The 27,689-nt window shown below is 40.9% G+C and overlaps 1 protein-coding gene across 1 annotated transcript in view; it reads right to left on the bottom strand.

Moving 5' to 3' along the window:
- The window catches only part of dcc (DCC netrin 1 receptor), a 224,859-nt gene that overhangs the window by 99,724 nt on the left and 97,446 nt on the right, over positions 1-27,689 (bottom strand). The window contains exons 13-16 of the mRNA XM_028602136.1: positions 12,801-12,942; positions 11,137-11,247; positions 7,063-7,257; positions 5,518-5,613 (exon numbers count right to left, since the gene is read on the bottom strand). Coding sequence (XP_028457937.1) covers positions 5,518-5,613; positions 7,063-7,257; positions 11,137-11,247; positions 12,801-12,942 — 544 coding nt within the window. The remainder of the gene's footprint in view (positions 1-5,517; positions 5,614-7,062; positions 7,258-11,136; positions 11,248-12,800; positions 12,943-27,689) is intronic.

Genomic DNA, 27,689 nt, shown 5'->3' on the forward strand with positions numbered 1-27,689 from the left:
ACCTACAAAAAATATCCAGATATGTCTAGGAATCTTTAAAGAACTTCAGATGTCTCCGTGTTTGTCAAGAGAATTCCACGTGTGGTTACGTATTTCTACAGAACTCCAGATGTGTCTATGAAGCTTCCACGTGTCTGTGTATGTCATAATTCTACAGAACTCCTCATGTGTCTACATATCTCTAAAGAATTCCAGATGTGTCTCAGTATATTTATAGAATTCCAGATGTTACATTTTTCTAAATCACTCCAGATGTGTATACACAGCGCTCAAGAATTCCAGATGTGTGTTTGTTCCTCTATAGATCTCCAGAGGTGTATTTGTGTTTCTAAAGAACTCCAGATGTTTTGACATGTCTATAGAACTCCAGATGTGTTAACATATGTCTATAGATCTCCAGATGTGTTTACATGTCTATAGAACTCCAGAAGTAAATACATTTTTCTATAGAACTCCAGATGTGTTAACATATGTCTATAGAACTCCAGATGTGTTTACATATGTCTATAGATCTCCAGATGTGTTTACATGTCTATAGAATCCAGATGTGTTTACATGTCTACAGATCTCCAGATGTGATTACATATTTCTAAAAAACTCCAGATGTGTTTACATATGTCTATAGAACTCCAGATACGTTAACCTGTTTCTAAAGAACTCCAGATGTGTTAACGTATGTCTATAGATCTCCAGATGTATTTACATATGTCTATAGAACTCCAGATGGCACCCCCCAGGACAGATGTATCGCCTATAGAACACTGAGCTAACCAGGAAATCAGCGTACTTCATTTTTTAAGTAGAATTAAGTGAATTAACTTATTCTAAACTGCTGTATCAAAAAAAGGGAGATCAAGGTACCCAAGAAACCCATATAGGACAGAATTATTATTCAAAGCAGATTCTTGTTCTATATATCTCTGAACGTGTCTGGAGGGAGTCTCTGAAAGTCCACTCAGTCTGGGCAGCAGCAGTGGAGTCTGATCCCTATGCTGTGCAGTGTAAAGATGTATTGTCATACCACGCAAAAGTCCAAAGCGTTTTCTGGATAAATCTCAACATGTGTGGTGTATAAACATCTCCTAAATCTTGATTTTGTTCTGTGTGGCTACAGTGTGTCCCAATGTATTATCCTTTCTTTCTCAAGCCCTCTTTCTCTCCTTGTCCATCACTTTTCTCACCCTGCCGTGTCCCTTTCTCTGCTTCCCTCCTCTTTCCATGAGCAATAATTAACATCCATCAAATCTCTCTCTCTCTCTTTCTCTCTCTCTCTCTCTCTCTCTCTGATCCATATCACACCTTTATCCCCCCACTCATGCTCTCCTTCTTTATTGCTCATCCCTTTTTATATTCAAGAAAATTTAATCAAAGACAATGATCATGAGTAAAACACATATCTTTTTTTTTTTTTTTTTTTTTTTAAGTTCACTATAAAAACATCCCATAACGAAGGTTAATAAACTGTGGTAAGTGGACTGGTCTCTGAGATGTTTTTTCACGGGACTTTCATCGCGTCACAAGGGGTCAAAAAACCTCCGAAATGTGCCATTTTTATGAGAGTAATAAAGGATTTATGTCAGCTGCAGGGCCGACTGTTTAATTCATAAGACGAGACTTGGAGGAGAGCTGGATGTGTTTCATTTATCTCACTTCACCAGACCATAGTCTGCAGGAAGAGCTAATGAGTCTCGCACTCACACACAGTCAGTAATGCAATGGGAGTGAGCCATTACACACACCATATATGAATAGATAGGCACACATTGTTACAGTTCATAAGTCTTACACACACACACACACACACACACACACACACACACACACACACACACACACACACACACACACACACACACACACACACACACACACACACACACACAGACAGTTGTGACTGATGTGTGTAACACTTTCCTAAGGATGAATATTTCAGGACTCTGTTGGATTCAGATTGAGGCCTGAATGTCAAACTGTCAGTTCAAAATCTTTCCTCCTGAATCAGAGTCCTCCTACATATCAACTCAAACACAGCCGATACAGATCGTGTCCCCAAAACCAAGACAAATTTAGGAAAGCTACTTCTACGGCTACCTTCGTTAATACTGCTGTGAGCTGTTAGCTTACCTAATACTGCTAAAGCCAGCACTCAGGCGGCTAGTAGCCTACCGCTACTACAATTAGTTCACTGTCTGCTGCTATTACCACTATTACTGCTGCTACTATCACACAAATGCTACAGCTAGTGCTAAAGCTGCTGCTACTGTGTATATGTGTGTGTGTGTGTGTGTGTGTGTGTGTGTGTTGCTAGTAGGGCTGCACGATACGGATAACTTTTGAACGTTATATTTCAACCACTTTCCTTTCAACTGACACAATATAAATGTTTTGTGTCTATCGAAATATGTCACAGCTTATCGCAATGTGTATAATGCGCCAGTTAATATTGTGATGACGATAAAAAAAAACAATATATGTGCAGCCCTAGTTGCTAGTTGTTCTCTTTTTTTTCACGCAGTATGTGTTGTTGAAACTTTTTTAATACAGCATAGACGCCTGAGCGGGCTCGACTGATCGACATTGCGGTCCTGTATCCTCTAGTAGTTTTTCTCATCTCCACCCCAAAGAGTGTTGATCGGAGCTTTTTAAATGTCTGGAGCTCTGCAGGGGCCCAGGGCTGCAACGTATTCACAATTCACTGCTCCAGCTTTTGATTCTGTATGTGTGTAGACCATTAGTACAACAACCATACTAAATCCAACGAAGCCAGGGGCAATTCCAGGACTTTTTAAGTGGGGTGGCACAGTGCGGGCCCAAAATCAGTCGGGGGGTAGGGGGACATTTGATGAGAACTCAGGGGGGCCAATCATATTTCAGAGGGGGCAGGTGCCACCCCATGCCCCTCTTTTAGCACCACCCCTAGCTGAAGCTACAAAAATTGCTAAAGCTATTCCTTGTTATACTAACACTGCTAATGCTACTGCTTTAACAGCCAATACTGCTACTACTGTTTACCTGACATAAATATGTTGAGTAGGGGAGAGTCGCTTTAAATTAAACACGTGACTCATGACTCATCACGTTGGCATGTGGCCAGTAGGCCTAAACGATACTAAACATTTCTGAGAAATATCTACAGGATTTATCCACTCTGCAGGGATCCATTTTCCCCAATGCTTGCTTTTCAACAGATAGGGAGAGGAAGAGAAGGCTGATTCCAAGTTTTAATTCTGTTTAATGTAATGTAATGCTGACTGGAAGTTTTCTGTCAATACACCTTGCAATATAAATCAGATTAGGGTTGTTTAGTGTTTTTACAGCTTCCATCAATCACACTAGATAACTATGTAGGGGTAATCAATGTACTTGCCAACTTGACGGACACAAATTAGACAACTGGTACATCCAGTAAGTTTCAATAATCATTATATATATATATATATATATATATATATATAAAAAATAATAATCATTATGTCTTATAGCTATTATCTGATCGCATCCTTGGTATGAAATCAATGTAATAAAGTTGCTTGACTAAAATATTGTTGATTTGCCGTGACAACTATTTGTTTTTTTGCAGTTTTTTAGCTGTTTTACAACCGTAGCTCATGCTTTTACAACTGAGACTCACATTCACTTCAATTGTAAAATCAGTCATTGTCTACTTTCGGTTTTATTCCTCATAACTCTCTATCGAACAACTTTAACTGGCTTATGATAGCAGAGTGAAAAGAATGAAAAGTTAAAATTGTGGAGACTTTCCCCTGCAAATGCTTCGTCTACTGCTAATGCCGCTACTGCTACTGCTGCTACCACTACAATTAATAAGGCTAGTACTATTTCTACTACTGCTTTTTAGTTCTTCTACTGCCAATACTGCTACTGCTAATGTGATTAGTATCAGTATTGATAGTGCTATTGCTATTGCTGGTACTGATATGATGAAAGTACTATTAGCCACTTTGCCAGCATATTCACAGCAGTCTACTGACACTGACAGTTACACTCAGGTTTAATGACACCACTATAAGTTGTTTATGATAACAGACACATGTAGGCCATTTTCTCATGTTTTAAAATATTACATATGTAAGTAAAACAATCCCCTGCAACTGCTACGTCTACAGCTACTGCTGCTAATGCTAATGCTAGTACTGCTGCTACCACTACAATTAATGATGCTAGTATAGGGTGACCAGACGTCCCATTTTGACTGGGACAGTCCCGATTTTGAGTTGCCTGTCGGGACGCTAAAATGTCCCGGTTTACACCAACCACTATGAAATTGTCCCGGTTGTCAGCAATTACATAGCCGACATGGTGTTATTATAGCCCGATCATAAACTATGCATCTGTGCAGCCAGTGTTAGTGTTACAATGTATATTTGTAAACATTGTTGCAATGGCTGGACGTTTGATATTCACTTGATATTCGATTTTAACTTCCCCTTCGTTCGAGATCGACAACGCGATTCAGGTCAATGACATGATCAGGGTCAAAGAAAGTTGACAGTGTCAAGAAAAAACACCTACAATTATTATCGCTAGAGATTTGTGTCTGACATAAAGCTTCATAGCACTTCATCATCTGTTCTGTTGCTAGGTTCTGTGTAAGGGGCCGTCGAGAAATTACTGTTTCGGTAGATCGGCAATGACAGTAGGGATGCAAAACATTGGCTATTTCTTGAAAAAATGTTCATTAATAATTCTTTTTCATGATGATTGCATTACTTCCCAATACATACAGTTATTATTTCTGGAAAATATGAAATAAAAATCTCATTCTCTACGCTACTTCCCAATCACTCACTGCTAATTACTACAGGTCACAGTTTCCTGAAATGACAATTTATATGGAAGCAGGACTCAATTGTCTTTGAAAAATATTCACCAAAATTCAATGAAATTAGTTTCTCTCATTCTGATTGCTGTAGTACTTCCCAATCACTCACTGCTACAGGTCCTGAAAAGACAATTTATATGGAAGCAGTCCTCAATTTTCTCTGAAAAATATGACCTGGGCTGGCACAAAAAAAATCGTGCTGTCCTGTCCATTTAAGGCGGAAAAGCCCCCAAAAATAATCTGTACACTGAGCACTACGGTCACGCGCAAAGTGTCCCGGTTTTACTTCCGGGAAATCTGGTCACGCTATGATAGTACTAAAGTATAGTACTATTTCTGCTACTGATTTTCTAGTTTTTCTTCTAATGCTAATACTGCTACTGCTATTGTGATTAGTATCATTATTGACAGTGCTATTGCTACTGCTGGTACTGATACACTGTGTTACACTGCTGTCACTTTTAATGAAAGTACTATAGCCACATCGCCATCACACTCACAGCAGTCACACTTACACTTACACTTAGGTTACTGACACTGACATACCCATCATGTACACTGATATGCAACATGTTATTATATCTGCTACATATATATGTAGACATCACCAGTGTGCTGTGATTATTAGCTGTGTATTACAACTACAGTGATTATCAGTGTGTGTGTGATTATACCTGTCAGAGATCGAGTGACAGCGCTCTCATACAGCGGGACTCCCTCGCCGGCATTATTGAACGCCTTCAGGGAAATCACATAGTGCGAGCTCGGCTCTGAGAGAGAGAGAGAGAGAGAGAGAGAGACATAGAGAGCATTTAGTAAATACAACATGGTAATTAGGGGTTCTCAAACGTATTACTCAAAGATCCGCTGCTGATTTTTATTCAAGGTCAGAGGTCCAAAACAATTGGCAATAACAACATTAAATCAGCTCACTTAGAATTTTATAGCAACATACATTCAAGTTGAGTACTTTGTTTTCCTGGTTAACTTTGAACCAATACTGCTACCTGAAATTTGGTACCGGTTCCCACAATATTCGGTACCTACTTTTGTTATTAAAATGTATCCGGATGTGGACCTTGGTCCAGACTTTGAGAAGCCCTGTAGTACATTATCATTTTAAGATGTAACTTTTGAAATAACTTGCTTTCTCATCATTTCATTTCTTATTCCTGGTGGTGACCTTTAGCTTACCCAGTAGAGTGCGGCCAGACGTAGGCCGAGTCCTTTGCAGCTGCCCGGGTTTGAATCCGACCTGCTCACCCCCTTTTCCTGTCTATCCACTGTCACTATCACATAAAGGGAAAATCCCTCCCTCTCCAATAAAAAAAAATTATCATGTCTTGCACACCAGCGCAGAACAAAATCCTAGTAAATAACGGTGGTTGAGGTTTAAGAATTCATTTGGAAAACTTCCTCCGGGATTAAAGGACGTGACTTTTGCTCAATGGTGTTTTAAGCCCCCAACGAGGACTTCAAGGCAGCGCTGCGACCGTCGACTTCAAGGCACTTAACCCTAACCCTAACCCTAACCATTGCCTAATCCTAGTGCCTTCCAGGCAGCGCTGCCTGGAAGACGACGTTGGGGGCTTAAAACTCCAAACACCGTGACAGCAGACGTCTGAACTGATTGTCATGCCGCCGCTCGCCGCTCCTGGCGTGATGATGCTGCACGCTCGCTCCGTGTAGCGTCAAACCCTCGCATCAGTTAAACAAACACGCCGGCTCCGCTCCCCCGACGCCTCGCCGCATGAATTAATGATCACTATGAATTATAAATGCCATGTACATATGTGCCCTCGCTCCCATGTGTGCATGCAACACGACAGCTGGATTTCATTTTTTCATTACTCCTCCATTATGAGACCTGAGACGGGGACATTTTCAATCCGCCTATAAGAAAGTGTACTCGATTTGTTATTGTCTTTTTTGGCATGCAGATTGCTCGTTGTGGTCGCTGGGGAGGATGTTTTCTCTTATTTGTCCTTTTCAGAATTAGATTTCCACCTCAAGCAGCTTTCCTTATTACATTTCTTTGAATTATTGATGGTAATTAAATGGGGGATTTGATCATCATAATGAATTACTGGGACAGCGAGGCGCTGAGTCAATACCGGCACTTTGTCGGCAGGAGCAGCGGAACTCGGGGGATGGAAACAAGAAATATTGCGTGTTGATAAGTACAGTACATTGGAAATGATGTACTATTTTTTCCTCACCGAGGTTTTCGATGGAGTAGTATCTCTGCTTGCTGTCCACTCGCACCGTCTCGGCATAGGGACTTCCCACTCCGTAGCCGATGATGTAACCCCGGACCAGGATGTTTGGGCTGAGGGGCGGAGTCCAGGACATGATGATGCTGTTGGGCAGCGGCCTGACGTGCAGCGAGCTGGGCTGGTCGGGCACCTGACTCTCTGCAAAAAACACAGACAGGGACAACGTCACACCAAACACCTGAGAATTTCCACATCACTTGCTAACTTCAAAACCAATCTGTTTTACAGCTGCCCCTTTTGAATATTTATCTCAGGCTGTTACTGGTGTTATCATACTGGTCTTGCTATTGTTTTTCTTAGTTTTCACCTAGTGAAGTGCCTTTGACTACCTTTTAAAGCGCTATATAAAATAAATGTATTATTATTATTATTATTATTATTATTATTAAAGAAGAAGACAACAGGAGGTGGATGGTACTCATAGTGCCTTCCATTTAGGGCTGTGCGTTCAGAGGAAAATATGTAATTATTTTATTTTATTATTTTATTCAGTCAAAATTTTATTTTATTATTTTGACTGAAATTGCGATGGCGGTGTGATTCACGACATTGGAAGGAATGATCATTTTTGTACCGTTATTCTCATTTTCATTGAAAAATATTAAAATTAAAAAGTTTTTTTGTGAGGATCTGTACCAAACAAAGATTTTTTTCTTTAGTCTGTAGGATAGGGTTTGTAGGCCGGGATTCCTCCGCAGCACCACAAGACTTCATTCAGAATGGTTTGACACATTGTTTGCCTGTAACAAATATTGCGCCCTCTCTGCAACTTTGGATATTGCAGTAGTCCATGTTGCAATTTCGATTAATTGTGCAGCACTAGTTCCATTTACCTCAGAACTTGGAAGACGCTGAATGCGTTTCATTTACAAGTCAGATTTTCATTGTCAATCTTCTGAACGTAGACATACTGAGAAATCCAGAGAGAGTTGTGTGGAGCTGATAGTCTTAATTAACTTTGTAGCAACTCATTTCACAATGGCTTGAATGTAACGGACCTCCATTCATTAATATCAAAAAGTTAGCGACTACAGCTTTAAAGTTGCAGTCACATAATGGTCCCTAAAAGACATTAGTTTGTTTGGTTTAAAATTTAAATTTGTTAGCACCTAATACACTGTTCTACCACACAGTTTCTAACACATTGTTTGTCAGGTTGCTATTTAGCTTAATTTAGTGATGTTACGTTCTGTGCCGAGGCTTCGTAGAGGGTATCGAGAAATCCCGGAAGTTGTCCGTGAGGCGGTCCTAAAACTGGAAAGTGGCAGGGGTTTCGCCAGGCAGAGCCCTGAATGTGATCGTGTAGATCATAGATGTAATAAAGCCGTGTGGATTCAATGAGGTAATTTGTCTAAAACGATACACACCTCAATATACGCTTACCCGGACAACTTCCCACATTTCTCGCACGCTTCGAAGCCTCAGCACAGAACGTTACGTCGCTAGGAGGGACTTGGCCTCTGTATTTCTGTAGTCCTCCGCCACCGTCAGCTCTAAAGCTCACCCTGTTAGCACCAGCAGCAGCAGGTACTTAGAGCAGCCATGGCTAACAGATTCTAACCCTTTTGCGCTGTATTAAGCCCTAATAAGCCCTGACACTTTCTGTTATTTTCCAGCGTCCGATTGGATCAGATTAGCGTCCTCTCTGTCCTCAGGGGGAGACGCTTCATATCACTTTCTTGAGTGATAATCCATTGAAATGAGATTTGTGTCTCCCTCAGTCCCGGCGTGGAAACACAGTTAGCATGGATGTGTTTGTTCTACTTTTCCTGCTAGAAAATGATTAGGTGACCAAACCTAAGAGCTGGTTTTCTCACTTTTTAAAAACCTTCAAATAAAAACTTGGAAGACATTTTTTCTAACTTACTTCCACTTAGAATCTTTCCTCGCAAACAGTTTTTTTCTTATTTAATGTTGGGTAACACTTTAACCCCCTCTATTTAGCATTTATAATCAGTATACAAAGATGGAATGGACTCATTGATGATTCATTGACATTCATTGTCTATTAATAGACAACAGATCCACTTATGGGTGCTGACAGGAGAAGTAGTTATTCAAAAGTAACACGTTCAAATACATTAATAAACACTTACTTTACTTGTAACAATCCCTGTTGGGGACAAAATGTATCCCCCCCCTACATGGTACTTTGTTGAATTGACGAGTAATACTTGAGTTTTTACCTCGTACTTCAGTTGTAGTTTGTCTATAATTACCAACTTATTACCAGTGGTAGTTACCTAATAATGTAAAAGGAAGGGTCACCATTGAGATTAGCCAGGAAAATTGAGCGTCATGCAGCAATGACAGTTAATTTTAGGCTAGTCTATGTCCATGATGTACCACTTCTGGGATTCGTCCGTTGCCGACGGAAATTCTGCCGGATTTCACTCATTTGTCCGTCCCCTTCTGCTTCCTTTGTGTTGGTGTTCTAACCTCCGGTGGATTTGTGAGGACTATGGTTAACTGCTCCTCAGATCTCTGCAGGGTAAATCCAGACAGCTAGCTAGACTATCTGTCCAATCGGAGTTCTCTGTTTGCACGACTAAAACTACTTTTGAATGTACACATTTGACCAAAACAAGTTCCTTCCCAAGCCTATTTAGCAGAGGCACCGTGGCTCCGTCCGGTGCTTAGCTCCGCCCAAGACAATTGTGATTGGTTTAAAGAAATGCCAATAAACCAGAGCACGGTTTTTTCCCATCCAGGAATGCTGTGTGGACTAGCCAGACCCTCCTCTGTAGTGCTGGGGAGGAAGGTCTGGCAAAGTGATTCCTACTGGGGATTTCCACCGAATGCAGAACGGCTGCGGAACGGCTCCTTGCTCCTCCGTCCGTCAACACACACCAGGTCTGGATTTGCTACGTAACGGCTGCGGCCATGACTGACAGCTGAAGTCACGAGGACCCACGAGATCTCGCAAATTCAGGTAGAATAGAACCATCCAGAGGAGTAGAGGGGAAACGACTCTGTGCTGTGTTTTCAAGGTGTAGTGCAGGGAAATATGATCCGGCGTGAGCACGGTGGATTTTATTTTGAAAATTAACCGTTTTTTTTATTTTGCTTATATCTGCCCTGTGCTGAATTACTGCGGAGCTCTCCAGGATCCGGCAAAAACAGAAGCTCTGCTCCGTTCTGCAGTCAGTGGATATACACACATTGACTTTAATGGAAACCTAATGACTCCGACACCATTCCGGAGCGGATCCGCAGACGTTCCGCAACCGGGGGAAACTCCACACCCCTGCTCTAAAGCGTTGTGTTTTATGTTGACACCACGTTGTGCTATTTCATTTTAAGATTATTTTCCACTGAATATTGAAGTTCATAAATCAGTGTTTGGGCATGGATGGCCCAGTGGCTCTATATCCATGGTGGTATTGGAAGGGGGATTTAATTCTTGCATGTTTTGTTTTGTTTTGCATGATCAAAAAACAGTCCCGCTCCCCATTTGCACTTTTGTCACTTCCAGAAGCTGAGGAAGAAAGGGTTTTGGGTAAAAGCAGAGAGAGTAAAACCCACGAGTATCTTTTCATTATAGAAATGGAATTTATTCTTTTGTAGAAAAATGACTTTTTGTACCATTGCTTTGTAACTGTGACAGAAAGTTTGTCTATCTCTGTGATCTTGAAAACCATGTATTACATTTGGAAGTACTGCTTAGAAATAACAAATGGGGGAGTTTAAGTAAAGTGTTTCAATTTCTTTGACAATATCTTGTGAAATAGGTTTCATTTTTTGTCTCTCCTCTGCGGTCCTCTCTCTTACTTCCCTTTCCTCTCTTTTCCTCTTCCTTCCACCTCCCCCTCCTCCCTTCCTCCTCCCCTGGGGGGAATTTTCTGTCCATCCATCCGTCTCCTTGACTGCTTAAATATGTATGTGTGTGTCGGGAGAGTGGAGGTATTTACATGCTGTTGTACAAATAACTGCAAACTGCTGTCACACACACGCACAGACACACACAGGCACAGACACTCTCTCTCTCTCTCTCTCTCTCTCTCTCTCTGTTCTTACCATCCAGGTCGTTCTCCGGTGTCTCAGCGGTGTACCAGTCACTGACCGGACCGGTTCCATTGGCTGTCATGGCTGATACTTGGAAACTGTACTGACTGCCCTTCTCTAGACCTGGGGAGAGAGAGACAGAGAGAGAGACAGAGAGAGAGAGAGAGAGAGAGAGAGAGAGAGAGAGAGAGCGAGAGAGAAAGATGTGAGGTTGAGACAGAGATGCACTTCCTCCTACAATGCAAATCATTTGATGAAACAAGTAACATTTATTCTAACAAATGTAACTGTAATCCTAGATTTCAAAGAGCTAAATGACCTTTTATTTCTTTAAATTATAAATCCTCCAGGGAGAAGGAGACAGGACACGCCTAATATGTACAAAAATGCCACAACCTTAGGGACAGTGAATGACACACTCACACACGCATGCACGCACGCACACAAGAACACACACACACACACACACACACACACACACACACATTTCTTTTATCCCTCCTGTTGTCCTCGGGTCAAATTTGACCCATTTCCAAAAAGTTTCAATATCAGAACTTTGGGTTTCTTTCCACCAAATTGTTAAAAAAAAATAACATGGATGGTACATACAACACTCTTCACAAGTAAAATAAATGATCAGTTCACTACTTTCATTGAATTTGTGGGTTTTATTCAATCTTATAGCATTTGAAGAAAAACTGATGAATAAACGTTGAAAAATGTGACAAAAATGTCAGAAAAAGCTCAGAAAAAAATCAACAAAAAAGATTTTTCTTAAAAATAGGTCCTATGTTAGGGTCAGGGTTAGGGTTAGGGTTACATTTCATCTGTGTAATTGGCTACCAAATTGAGAGAAAGGGGGATAAAATCTGATAGAAAGTTATGAAAAAGGAAATGTTGGAACATAGGGACTAATTTTGGAAAAACATCTTAGAAATGTGGGAACATAGGGCTGTGGGAACATAGGGCTGTGGGAACAACTGTCTCAACTGGTTATTACTATTCACTACTCTACTGTATCGTGTATATTAAAGTGATAATACATGTTAAATGTGTTGTCTTTAAATCTCCCCAGTAACGTTGCAATTTATCATGTTATTTATTGAATTGCAGGTCTTACAAAGGATTGATTATTGCTGACAGCCAGGCAATGGGCGGATCAGGCTCAACACACACAAACAAACACCTGCCACTGGGGAATGAATTCCTGTGCGGACAGACGTTTGAAGATAACCATCAGTGGAAAATAATGGAAAGGAAGATCAGTTTCATTCAAATCCTGCAAACCGCAAATTGAAATAATAGCTGGTGGCAGTGTGAATACAGACACACACACACACACACACACACACACACACACACACACACACATGTCCAGACTTACGCAAATGCAGATTTTCTTTCACAGAAGAAAAAACACTACAGATACATGCATAAAACAAAAACAGACACAAGCTGAATCCAATGTGTAAGCCACCCACACACAAACGTTTCCAGACACACACACACACTAAACAAGCCTGGTTAATAGGCAGATTTTTATAATCTAGGTCCAAACAATCAGACTGATTGAGTCTAGATCCACTCAATTCCTTTGGAAAGGGAAAATGAGAGCAAACATTAAAGCATTTGTTTTGGTAATATTCTATAAATGTTTTATGGTCAACAAATCCCACCTGTGAAAAGGTACCAGAAATTGTTGGGTTCGATGGCCTCTTGGTCTCCACGGCGACCGGTCTTCCTGTATTTGATTTTGTAGGCGGAGATGATGCCATTCTGGGCGCTGCGCGGGGGCGGCTGCCATGACACCTTGATGCTCTGAAAGACAATAAAGACGGAGAAAACAATAAGTAAACTAATCGAGCTGTAAAACAACATCTGGCTGAGGCCATGGGCGGAGTCTGAGACAATGGGCACATAAGCAGAAGTAAAAGCCCCCCCGCCCCAACATGGTAGAAAGACCCCCAACTGAAAGAGACAATGTCGTTTTGCATCTCTTTGAAGTTATTTTGTGTCCCTTTGTGCTCATTTTGCATCTCTTGGTAGTTACTGTGTGCTAATTTTGCATCTCTTTGTAATTACTTTGTGTCTCTTTATGCTAATTTTGCATCTCTTTGTAGTTGCTTTGCGTCTCTTTATGCAAATTTTGCATCTCTCTGCAGTTACTTTGTGACGCTTTGTGCTCATTTTGCATCTCTTGGTAGTTACTTTGTGCTAATTTTGCATCTCTTTGTAATTACTTTGCATCTCTTTATGCTAATTTGGCATCTCTTTGAAGTTGCTTTGTGTCTCTTTGTGCTAATTTTGCATCTCTTTGTAATTACTTTCCGTCTCTATGCTCATATTCCATCTCTTTGCAGTTACTTTGCATCTCTTTGTGCTCATTTTGCATCTCGTTGTAGTTACTTAGCGTCTCTTAGTGCTCATTTTGCATCTCTTTGTAATTACTTTCCGTCTCTATGCTCATATTCCATCTCTTTGTAGTTACTTTGCATCTCTTTGTGGTCATTTAGCATCTCTTTGCAGTGGCTCTGTGTCACTTTTGTTGTCAGTCTATTTGGAACTGTTTTGAGACTCTTTGCAGTTGCTTTGTATCGGTTTGTGGTCCTTTTATATAATTTGTAGGTATAGTTTGAGTGGTGTGGAAACAGCTGGATAACTTTTGGAGATATTGTTTGGGTTTCTTAGATTTGGTTTTGTAATGCGCTGTGGCTATCTGCTAGAGATGCTGGGTTCTGGATTCTGAAGTCAGTTCTGCTCCCCAATATGTAGTTTGGTAAACACATTACAGACATGTTTAGGGACAGATACGGTGAATTACATTCGGATTACCCATATCACGACTATATTTGAAATATGAAATTAAAAAGACAAAACAACAAGAACACATCTATTTCGCTGTGTTTATTACATCCCCCCCCCCCCCCCATTTCAAAGCATTATCTTTGCAAAGATACTATGGCAATGCAATGGGGGATTTCAAATGATGATAAATAGTTTAAGATTTCTACCACCTGTTACCACGATGTATCACAAAGATCTGGTGATGCACGTTTGTCTTTATATTTTATTTCTTTTTCTATTGTGTTATTCTGGAATCGTTCTAGTAAAGGCCTGGGGTAGTTTGAATTTCAAAGCATGTTTCTATGAGTGTGCATGTGTGTATATACATTACATAAATCTCTATTTGAATATGTATCTGTGTGTGTTTGTTTGTGTGTGTTGCATGAATTTTAATTGCTTTATTTGCATGCTAACTACCCACCTCTGACACAAACACACACATACACACACACACACACACACACAGCAGATGTTTGCTCGGCCCCCAGTGTGCTCTGTTCTGTGAGGCAGCTGCCATCAACCATTCTGCTGATATACAGTACTCAATACGACCCTGTACATGTGCGCGTTTATGGTTATTTGTGTGTGTGTGTGTGTGTTAGATAGGCTGAACATAAATGAAGATTAATGAATTAGAAAAGTAGAAAAAAGATTCTCTCTCTCTCTCTCTCTCTCTATGGTGTATCCCCCTCTCTCTACCTCTTTCTCTTTTTTGTCTCAACCTTAAGTCTTTCAGAGCTTTTCCTACTAGTTGTGTATATACTGGACTACTCCTGCAACTGCCAACAATATAAATTACAAATGAATGGGATCCTTTGCGGATTTAAATCCAGCTCTGTGTCATGGCAGTGTGGGCGGTGTATTTAGATGAACGGTGTTAGGGGCCAGTGCATGGAGCTCTCCTGCGGAGCGCGGCAGCGTGTCATGTCATTCGGCGAAATCCCTGCAGTTGTGGTCTTGACCGGTCTTAAAATAATATCCAGAGTCCTCTTTATCTGAGACAGAGACAAGACCGAGTAAAAATGCGGCTGGTTCCGAGACGAGACCTTCAAAAATGTGGTCTTAAGATCGCTCTTGACACCAAGGCCGATCTCGAGTACTACAAAACTGGTGCCAAGAAAGGAAAAGACTAAAACAGCTAGCAAGCAAACATGGATGGTTTCAAATACGTCAGAAAATGGGTCTGACATTGGCTTTACAAATGTTTTATGCGGATGGAAATGCATTTTCGGAATTTTCGGAGGACGTTTAAATGCAGCATTGCTTCAAAGACTGAGCAGATCGAACACTTGTTAACGGACTCAAATCTTGATTATCTTTGTTTAACGGAAACTTGGTTAACTCCTACTACTCCCTCTTCTATAGTGAAAGTGTCGGGATACAGCTTGTATAGACACGACAGAAACAAGGGTAAAGGCGGCAGTGTGCTGATTTACGTAAAAGATCACATCCAAAGTAAACAACTGGACATCAGTAATTGTAACTTGGAGTGTGTGGGGCCTACTATTACTTTGTCTCCTCAAATGACTTTCTGTGTATTAGCAATTTATTGACCTCCTAAAGCTACTAATGATTTCTTTATCCCTCTTGGTAACTTACTTAAACAATGTGATGGAAAAGAAGTCATTCTTTTAGGTGAGTTTAATTTAAATTGGTTGGAGAAATCATGTAGAAACAAACTTAAAGAAATAACAAAACCTTTTCAAATGACACAACTATTAAGTAAACCAACTCGTATAACAAGATCTTCTCAAACCTTAATAGATTTAATATTGAAAAATAAACCTAAGATAATAATTAAAACTTATAATCTAATTATAGGTATGTCTGATCACAATTTAACCCTAGTAGCTCGAAAATTGATGAAAACAAGGAACAAGAACGAAATTCCAATGAACAGTAAAATGTCTATCTCATTCATTCCAACGAAAGATTTACAACTGGTTGAAAAAGATTTAAAACAAAGTGGGCAGACATCTTGGAGAAAAAATCTTGTGAACAGGGCTGTCATGATCTTATGTTGGCTGTAAATGACATCTTAACCAAATATACAAAAAATAAGCAAAGAAGGCGACATGCAAAACGAAATTTGCCATGGTTCAACAAAATTATTTGGGATATGATGAAAAAGCGAGATGTGGCGCTAAAAAAAATTCTAAAATCAGGACTAACAACGGATCGATTTGCAAAGTCAAAGAAATAAAGTTACAGCTGAGCTTAGAAAGGCCAAAGCTAGTTTTTTTCTTGAAATCATTAGAAATGCTCCAGGTAATAGTAGAATAATATGGAAAACTATTGATAAATTGATTGGAAAAGAAAAGTCAAAATGTGAGAATATTTGTCTCAATATTAATTGAAAAATTATTGATGACTCTTTTGCAATAGCAACAAATTTTAATGAATATTTTTTAAACAGTGTCCAAAAACTGGCTCAGAATTTTCAAACTGCTCATCCATCTCTCATAATCAGTGACAAATCTGATTTTAATTTTAGCTTAATAACTACAACTAAAGTTGAAAAAATAATTACTGTGCTAAACAGCAGCAAAGCAAAAGATATTTATGGACTTGATACTTCTTTTTTGAAACAACATAAGGACATCTTCTCTGATCCGTTGACAACAATGATCAATCAATCGATTAGTGAGGATATTTTTTTAGAGATGTTCCAATACCGATACCAGTATCGGTATCGGGAAGTACTGGAGTTAATGCACCGATCCGATACCACGTAATAAAGCCCTAAAGAAAATCTACGTTAAAGTAGTTTATTTATGTTCTTCTTCCGTTATAACTGACTGTCAAACTGGACAATAAAAGAAAGTTCTGTGGCGTTCATTGTTTGTGTTTGTTCATGTTTCACAAAGATAGAAATAATATCACATCCATACAGGGATAGTAGTATACAGCTGTTAAAACATAATAAAAAATATATGACACACTGGTATCGGATCGGTACTCGGTATCGGGCGATACACAAGTTCAGGTATCGGAATTGGTATCAGGAAGCAAAAAATGGTATCGGGCCATCTCTAGTATTTTTCCAGCAGCCCTAAAACCTGCGATTGTCACCCCTATATTTAGTCTGGAAACAAACAAGACATGAACAATTATCGTCCAATAAGCATCTTCCCAGCTGTGTCAAAAGTGCTCGAGAAGACGGTGGCGGAGCAACTTACCACGCACTTTGACTCACAATCTCTCTTAAATCCAATGCTATTTGGTTTCAGACGTAAATACTCAACAGACTTTGTCTGTTCTTACTTCCTGGAAACTGTCAGGGCATATGTGGATCAGGGAAGGGTGGTGGGAGCCGTATTCCTTGATCTGCGTAAAGCTTTTGATACTGTCAATCACCAGATACTTTACAGGAAATTAAATCAATATCGTCTCTCTGAGCACACTCAAAACTGGACGTTGACGTAATCATGTACGCTGATTATACGGTGATCTTCCCTTTTGGGGATAACGAGCTGGAGGTTACTGACAAATTATCAAAAGAGATGCAAAAAGTTGCAGTATGGTTGCAGACGTCTTGTCTGACCTTAAACGTTGATAAAACGGTGTCAATGTTTTTTTCAAATAAACATAAATTACAAATAACTCAAGAAATTCAAGTAAATGGACAAACAATAAAATGTAATGTAAAAACAAATGTAAATGAAACAAAATATTTAGGTCTAGAACTTGATTCGAACCTTGGTTTTAAAAGTCACATAAAAAAAATTGGTAATAAATTGAAATTTAATTTGATGAATTATAAACATATTAGAAATTCATTAACTACGGAAGCCTCAAACATATACCTCAATACTATGATTGTTCCACATCTTCCGTATTGCATGTCTAGTTGGGCTCGTGTGTAAAACACCGTTAAAATTACTTGAATCATTATATAAAAGGGCCATAAAAATTCATGATAAAAAGTCTCGCCAGTATCATCACTGTAAAGTACAAAGTAAATATAACATTTTGAGTTTTGAAAACCTTATTAAATATAATCAAATTTCTGTTCTATTTAAAATTATCCATAATATCGCTGCTCCCCTTTTGAGAAAATTTGTCACATTAAATTCGATGAGAATTTCTCGAGCCACACGGTCGACAGCCAGAGGAGAGTGCAGCGTTCCAAGACGTAGAACCACATACGGTCAACAATCGTTCTCTTATAAAGCAGCGAGCCTTTGGAAATTATTTCATGCACAAATGATAGTACTTTTACACGTCTGACCAAACAGTGGTTATTATCAAAGCAAACCTGTACGCATTGAATGACATGTGATATGAATGATGTAAACTGTGAGTTAGTGAGTGATTGATAGATTCCTGAAGTGGAGAGTGTTTTTATGATGTGAGTGAACTAATGCTTTCATGTATTATTGTGTATATATTTTATGAACTTCTCTAAGTATAACATCAACTTGTCCAGGGACTGCGGGTGGAAATTAAATTTTTTTTGCTATAACCTGGCACATGACATCTCTTCTTTTTTAGACTAATGTTTTTTGTGCATTGTCCCTGATCAAATAAAGAAATAAACAATAAACAACTTGACTCATGTATTAGACATCAAGGATACACACAACACAAATTAAATGTATGCAGGTTTTTAAAACAGCCACGCTGAATCATCTATACTACCACTAAGGTTATCTACAGTGCTCTTCCAGCCAATCAGAAACCAGTACCTCAGTTGTCATGGTACAAGATTTCCTAACAGCGTCAATTTAAGTGGATTGTCGTCATATACAAAACACGCACAGCTCAGAACCAGGCGGCCATCTACACATGTTCAGTTTCTCACACATGCATGCATGCGAGCACACACACACACACACACACACACACACACACTCAGAGTAATGGTGTGTGTATCCCTTCATCAGCTGCGCTGTAAGTCATCATGCCAACGAGCAGTTTAAATATTCAGCCAGTGTTACTGTGACAACGGCCACAGAGGAATTCATTAACATTTAGCTGCACCTGTTCCCTCTGCTGCTCCTCATCCTGCTAATTGATTACAGCAGAACTGATTACCGAGCGGGAGGAGGCAGGGGAGAAGATAGGAAAGGCCGAAGGATGGAGGGAGAGAAAAAGGAAGCGACAAATTGAATAAATGTGTGTGTCGGCCAAATTCCTTCATATACTCTCTCTCTCTCTCTCTATCTCTCTCTGTCTCGCGCTATCTCTCCGCTCCGGCGTCACAATGCGCCTCATTAACTAATTAGCCACTTTGACAGGACACAGTTGGATGTGAGGTCTCCATGGAAACGATGCAGAAGTTAAATTGGTGTTGGAACAACTCCCATAGAGAGACAGAGAGGCAAACCACCCATGAAGGGGGGACAACACCTCCACCCACCACACACACACACACACACACACACACACACAGTCCAACTTGGAACCGTTTCAAAAGGTAAGATTCCAATGGAATTGTTTCTTTATTAGAATTGTTTGGAATCCGATCATCGGTTCCAAATTTAACACATGCAAGTTTTGGTTTCCGTAGCAGCCACCGTACTTCCTGGTGCTTGTTGCGTTGCAGCCACGGAGCACAGAAAGCAGCGCTCCAACGTCTGGCTTCATTTACGTTGAAAAAGCCCGGTAAAACTGTAAATCACTAGCCTAGAAATCTAGACGCACCCTTTAGTTTCCAGCCAGGGTCAGTCTAGGCACTCTCTGTTGGCTTGCGAGCTGGAAAAACCAAACTCTGGTCAGGCCAATCACATCGTGTATAGAGTCGCTGGGCGGAGGAACAGTGGTCTTCTGGAAGACTTGGAGTTCAGCTTTTCTTTGAGAAAAGAACAAAGAACGGCTCTGAAGGCATTCTTAGAAAAGGAAGATGTTTTTGGAGTTTTGCCGACCGGATACAGCAAAAGTTGAGTCTATCAACTAGTGTTGCTCTGCCTGGTTGTAGAGCTATCCTATTGCGTGCAGAAGGAATTTGAAAGACAACCGTTTATCCCGCCCCTCGGATTGAGCCCTGCCAATGGTGAGTTCCCAGACCCAACATCTGGATGTGGGTCTGGCTGGTCAGGCTAGTAAATCACCACTGAATGAAAATAAAATGTTCCTCTTATGTGGGAAATAAGCATGTGACTGACTGGGACTGAGTTTTATGACCACATTACACCAAAACAATTGAGATGACGGGAGCGCCCCGACTCTAGCAAGACTCTCAGGATTCGATACTGGAAATGAGTCCGCGACAGTGGAATCGTTTGAGAAGCCGTTTGGTGTAAGGTTCGGCATATGTCGGCATAAGCTGTTTCAGACGTTCTTTCATTCCTCGTGTAAATTCGAGGTGAAGTGGCCTCGGGCTGTGCTGTAACACTGAACCATTTCTCTGTTGGGGTTTTTTTTCTGTCTGAGTGGAGCGGAAAAATGTCGGGAGCAGAAATTCCTCCTGAAGCTGCTTTGTATTCAGATGTAGTTGGCGTTGTAAAGCAGCAGGGCAAGTGAAGCCGTGGCCTCGCTCGTTGCCTTCAAACAGGCCGGGGGCCGTCCGTCTGGTTAAATCTCCCCCCCCCCCAGACAACGCGGGGGAAATGCACAGAGATCAGCAGAAAGCTGATGGAGATAACACGGACAATAATGCTTCTGATGATCACCACCAGTGGTAATTACAAGAAGCAGACACATCTGAGGGAAACCTAATGAAGATAATGAACAAAGACAACAAAACTGCTAATGTTACATAATTGATATTAGTCATTAAATATCTGATACTACTAGTGTTGCTGCAGCAATGTCATCAATAGCAGTGGCGGCTGGCACATTTTTCTCCCAGGGGGGCTTTACATAGAATTGAATTGTGCTTGGTGAATACACTGGATGGACAGTAGCTTAAGAAAGGTACAGGAAAGAAATGGTTTAATTAGTTAAATGATGGAAAAGTAACGTGATCGATTGATTGATTTGGATTTGGATAGGGTTGTATGCATATTGCATGTTACGAAACGATTTTGAACACTTTCATACGAGTTATTTTTGTGACTAAAAATGTAAAGGTATGGACATTTCAAAAAGCATTTTACATCCTCCTTCTCCCTTTCGGAAAAGTGTATTTTATTCATGAGTATTTATTGATTTGGTTATCCTTTCTTAATTCATTGTGCTGCCGCCGCCCGAGCTTTGAATATTTGCTGTTGAAAAGCACTGAAGCTGCAAAAGTAAAAACACTGTATTCGGTACAGCCCTAGTCTGCTTACATTTCCAATTGAAATTGGTCTGTGGAAACGGTACGTTTCTCAATGAGGAGGTGTACTATTATTCTGAAGTTAGATTGGTCTTTGAAAATGTGTTTACACACATACTGCAAACTCTGCTGTACATTCACCTGATATCTTCACTACTAAAGTTAAACTCCCCCCTCCGACCACCTGCTCTGCATTTACTGTCACTCTCTTGCACACCACACACACACACACACACACACACTACGTATTGGCTCTGCTATTCTCCAAAAGACCAACGCTACTCTAACATAGGGTTAGAAAAGGGGAAAAGAAAGAACGATGCTCGAGCGCTGCCTGGAAGGAATTTGTGGCTGAGATGACCCGCGTCACAGCATCATGCCAAAAAAAAGGGCCAAAAAATTTGCGTTCCCCCGGAAGTCACTGTCCATCACTGCTGATCGGAGCTACTGTGGAGTCATTTGTCCCGGGAATGAATGCAGATCGTAACCTCTCACTGCCGACTTTAAACTGTATATAATGGTATGGCTAATGTATTTTATTTCCTAGACCTGCTTCCCTTCCCCTAAGTGGCTTTGTCACTTGTCAAGCTGCTATTGTAAATAGAAACCTGTTCTTAATGACTTGCCTGAAACATAACAATAAGACAGAAGGCAGATGTTAGTGGGTTTTTTCTGTTTAGTGAGAACTTTATTTATTAACTCCTGTGTTGCTGATGCCGGACAGACACCGGCACTGGTGCATTTCATTTAGAGGCACCGTCAGTCACTTATTGAATTTCCAGCTCACTCTCTGTACTGCTGAGCAGTTTGTCCAATCGATGGTTGAAAACGCTTTGAAGGGAAACCAAACTTTAAACTTAATCTGGATTTAATTCACTGGGGTTCTGTTTTTGTTTCTGTACGCTGTGAGGGCTGCATACAGAACACTTCATCCACCCTGTGACCTCCACACGCACTAGCGCACACACACACACACACACACACACACACACACACACACACACACACACACACACACACACACACACACAGGGCCAGGTGAGTAAACACTCCCTGAATTCAATCTGTGATTGTTTGTTCATGTCCTCTGGGTAAGAGCTGCAATCACATTGAATGTGTGCAAGCGTGTGTGCAAGCGTGTGTGTGTGTGTGTGTGTGTGTGTGTGTGTGTGTGTGTGTGTGTGTGTGTGTTAATGTCCTCTGGGTAAAAGGAGCAATCACATAGAGGGCAGACTGTCTCTATTTGCTTTGCAATACAGCATGCAACACCTTGCAGTGTGTGTGTGTGTGTGTGTGTGTGTGTGTGTGTGTGTGTGTGTGTGTGTGTGTGTGTGTGTGTGTGTGTGCGTGTGTGCGCGCATCTGTTAGGCTTTAGAGCAGCATATTAGGAATGCACATGAAGGTGGGCTGGAGTAGTTGGTTCTCCGTGTACACAGACTATGTCGACAATATTTTGGAGGATTTTTCATAGATCAGAGTAGTAAAGTTGCAGCCTGTGATCCGGTTACCAAGTACCTTAACCCTAACATTCAAACACAGTGAAAGCTGCCACCACTCTCACATTGATCACCAGGGGTCTTTACAGTAATAGAGGGGCTAACAGGGTTATTTTGGACCAACACATGCTCACTCCCAACTCATGATCTGTACGTTTAAGTGACACGCGGGGCAACAACGGGACAGCGATCCCCGGTCTCCTGGGTTGTTTGACCCATCCACCACTCCCCCAACCAACCTCTTTACGGAGATGTTCTGTCTTTTTATACTACGTCATCTTAGAGCACCGCGGTCGGACTCTAAAGGGTGATTTATCTCTCGGTATCTGGTCTCGCATTGCCGGACCTTCCTCCACAGCACTGCGAAGGAGGGTCTGGCTAGTCTGCACAGCATTCCGGGATGGGAGAAAAACGCGCTGTGGTGTATTGGCATTTCTTGCAAACCCAAACAAAGGCACTGATTGGCTGTCCGAGATGCGGCAAAGTAATAAATGCCCGTCTTGACCGGGTGGCGATGTTGCTGCTCCTCTCGGGTGTATCTCCTCAAGTCTGGAGAGGATTGCTGCAGCCATGGAGCGTGGGCCTCCAAACGCACCACCTGCTCCTGTTGTGCCCCTTTCTCCTCCCCCCCCACTCCATCTCCGTCCACCCGCTCCACCAGGAGCACATCGAGTGTCCAATCCCGCCGTAGTTCAACATCACGTCTCCTTAAGTCCTCTAATATTTCCTCATTTATGTCATCAACACATCCATGATTCATGGAAATGTTGTAGAACACAACATTTCCACAAAGAATGCTGGGACTTTTTGAGGACTGTACTGTAAAGTGCCTCCTGATCTATCCAAACACATGAAGCACATTTTCAGTAATTTTCTTTTTCACGCTACATTATGGCCAAGAATGCGCCCCTAAAATAGCATCTGAATAACGCGCTACTGACTTTAGACTAGCACCACTGACTTTAGACTAGCACCACTGACTTTAGACTAGCACCACTGACTTTAGACTAGCACCACTGACTTTAGACTAGTACCACTGACGTTAGACTAGCACCACTGACTTTAGACTAGCACCACTGACTTTAGACTAGCACCACTGACTTTAGACTAGTACCACTGACGTTAGACTAGCACCACTGACTTTAGACTAGCACCACTGACTTTAGACTAGCACCACTGACTTTAGACTAGTACCACTGACGTTAGACTAGCACCACTGACGTTAGACTAGCACCACTGACTTTAGACTAGCACCACTGACTTTAGACTAGCACCACTGACTTTAGACTAGCACCACTGACTTTAGACTAGTACCACTGACGTTAGACTAGCACCACTGACTTTAGACTAGCACCACTGACTTTAGACTAGTACCACTGACGTTAGACTAACACCACTGACTTTAAGGGCCCTATCTTGCACTCAGCGCAATTGCCTTTGTACACCGACACATGTATCATTTCTATTTTGCATTCTACGCACAGCAGACTTTTCCCTCCACAGACACACGTTGGTAAATTAGGGAATGTATTTGCGCTCCCGGGGGCGCGTCAGCGAAAAGAGGAGGTGTGTTCAGGCGCAAACGTTCCCCAGTGCTATTTTGCAGTTTCAGAAAACAATTCCGCCACTGACCAGGAAAAACCTGGTCTAAAGTCAGTGGTGCTAGTCTAAAGTCAGTGGTACTAGTCTAAAGTCAGTGGTGCTAGTCTAAAGTCAGTGGTACTAGTCTAAAGTCAGTGGTGCTAGTCTAAAGTCAGTGGTGCTAGTCTAAAGTCAATGGTGCTAGTCTAAAGTCAGTGGTGCTAGTCTAAAGTCAGTGGTGCTAGTCTAAAGTCAGTGGTACTAGTCTAAAGTCAGTGGTGCTAGTCTAAAGTCAGTGGTGCTAGTCTAAAGTCAGTGGTGCTAGTCTAAAGTCAGTGGTACTAGTCTAAAGTCAGTGGTGCTAGTCTAAAGTCAATGGTGCAACATCATTCCAGCAACAACATCAACTGAGCCCTAATATTCAGTTTTTTTCAAGCCAAGTATCGCTAAACTTGCACTTTCCCAAAGCTGACAAATAAAATCTGTTTTATGTCTGTGGTACATTCCGAAAGAGACTCGCGCCAGTGACACGAAAGCTGATTGGCTGCAATGTAAGTTGTATGTTGGTCTCATAGTCGTAGCGAAATGATATTTTGACTAGCGAACTACAACACCACGGAATGAAAAAAAGAGCATTAGAGGTAGCGTTGCATGGACGTAGAACACAATCTTTAGCGAAGTTAACCCTTTTTAAGACCCTGCGGAAACCCTGTTTCATGCAAGGGCAGGGCGTGTGTCCTCCACCTGCGAAACTAGTTTATGATGCACGCCCCCTACTATTGAATACACGTTCACATTATAAAGATGCAGAGGCATGCAGACTCAGACTCTGTTTTTGGTGACTCGGACTTGGACTCGGATTTGAACACTGGGAACTCGAGACTTGTCTCCGAAGTTATAGTGACCCGACTACAACACTGGTCCAAATAGAGTTGGAACAAAGATGGAACATTTTGTACAATGGCTGCAGTATCATGTTTGCTCACACAAAAAGTGTGAACACCGCTGAGGAAAAGCATTTCTCTACAATGGTTGTAATAAGGTCAGAAAGAGAGACTGAAGAAATAGTCTTTGTCTGGATGTCTCCATCTTTTACTGACTGCTGATGAAACCATGGAGAGAACCAGGTCAGAGAACAGTTACATCCAGCTGCCTACATCTGTCTTTACTAAACTCCTTTCAAAATCACTTTAATGTATTTTTTGTATCTTGTATTTCTTGTTGACAGTGAACAAATGTGAAGGTGAGTGCAAAATCAATGTATGAGAAAGTAAAAACTACGTCTATTTGAAAAGAGAAGGAATGTATGTTGGAAGACCAGAATGAATTACGACTTGCACAGCCTCTTATAGACAGATATGAAATCGAAGTTTTCATTACGGACTCTGTCGAGGCTCAAAATGAACTCTCGACACTGAGCTCAGCTGGACCCTTCACCGCTGGTGCTTTTAATTAACGTTTAAATGGGTCTCAGGGTTCTCCAGACGGCCCACCACATGGGACTCCTGCAGAGAGACACACTGGGAGATGCAATCGCGCCAACAGGAACCCCTTCTAAAAAGCTATTCTCAGAGCAGAAGTGGAGTTTAAGGTGTGCAAGTGTGCTGGATGTTCCCAGCATCCACTCCTGATCCTGACTCTCTGACAGCCACAGAGACAGTGACCCTAGCTGGACTCTCTGGAGAATTCCGGGGGGGAAAAAAAAGCCTGCAGACTGACATACTGTAATCTCTAGCTGTGTGTTCAACCAAGCATTCAACAACACACACACACACACACAAACACACACACACACACACACACACACACACACACACTGACAGTAACGCTCTACTGACTGGAGGAAATTTGAGGAAATGTCAGATTTGTCTGAAAAGTTGGCTTAACAGCAGAAACTTGACGGATGCAGCACAATTCACATTGTTTCCTTTAGCAACAAGCTACAGAGAAACTGACTGAGGCTGGACACGCACACACACACACACACACGCACGCACGCACGCACGCACGCACGCACACATACAATTAATTGTTGCAATTAAGCAGTGAGCAGCAGGAGTTCAGCACAGCTTGGAGTTCACAGTAGAGATATATGTGTATATCTATGGGAGTTCACATGCAGTTTTCATTGATTTTTCCAATAAATAAGCACAATATCCGCTGTGGAGTTCTGATGCTTCAAAATGACCTCAAACTGTTCCACTACTCTTGCTGCTGCTAAGAGTACTTTTCTACTTGCTTTTTTTGTGCCATTGACCAACGAAAACCTGGTCTAAAGTCAATAACGCAGCATTTCATTGTTATTTTAAAAGAAAATTAGTAAAATGCTATGCTTGTCAAACACAAAAAAAAAAAAAAAAAAAAAAATATATATATATATATATACACAGTACAGGCCAAAAGTTTGGACACTCTTTCTCATTCAATGCATTTCCTTTATTTTCATGACTATTTACATTGTAGATTCTCACAGAAGGCATCAAAACTATGAATGAGCACATATGGAATTATGTACTTAACAAAAAAGTGTGAAATAACTGAAAACACGTCTTATATTTTAGATTCTTTAAAGTAGCCACCCTTTGATTTTTTATTAATAAGGGACAAAATTCCACTAATGAACCCTGACAAAGCACACCTGTGAAGGTAAAACCATTTCAGGTGACTACCTCATGAAGCTCATTGAGAGAACACCAAGGGTTTGCAGAGTTATCAAAAAAGCAAAGGGTGGCTACTTTGAAGAATCTAAAATATAAGACATGTTTTCAGTTATTTCACACTTTTTTGTTAAGTACATAATTCCATATGTGTTCATTCATAGTTTTGTTGCCTTCAGTGAGAATCTACAATGTAAATAGTCATGAAAATAAAAAGGAAACACATTGAATGAGAAGGTGTGTCCAAACTTTTGGCCTGTACTGTATATATATATATATATATATATATATATATATATATATATATAGATATATATATATATATATATATATATATATATATATATATATATGATCCGCTTGCGCACTTTCACTTCACACACGGGCAGATCAGTTTCTTCTCCTGGAAATCTTTCCTTCCTGTTTAGCAAATCCTCCGTCATGACAGCAATGCTCCAAGGTCCAAACGCGCCTGGCTTTTAAAGTGAATGGGAGATGAGTTCTGATTGGTTTATTGCATGTTATGCCCAAAACACACCTCTGATTAATTAAAGATACTAAAAACAACCCTTTTGAACCTTTTTTCTGCCGTTAAACTAGCAAAAGTGGATTGGCACACGCCCTAAATGCAGCTGCTTGTGCTTCATGCCGTGCGCTTAGATGGTTAAAATAGAGCCTAAGAGTGCAGTTTAGTCTAATCTACTTTGATACATCAGGGCAGGTTAAAAAGGGAGTATATTTTCCCCTGAAGAACGTTACTCCCACTATTGCTGGAACCAGTGGATA

Source organism: Perca flavescens, chromosome 16, assembly GCF_004354835.1.
Source record: "Perca flavescens isolate YP-PL-M2 chromosome 16, PFLA_1.0, whole genome shotgun sequence".
NCBI lineage: Eukaryota > Metazoa > Chordata > Actinopteri > Perciformes > Percidae > Perca > Perca flavescens.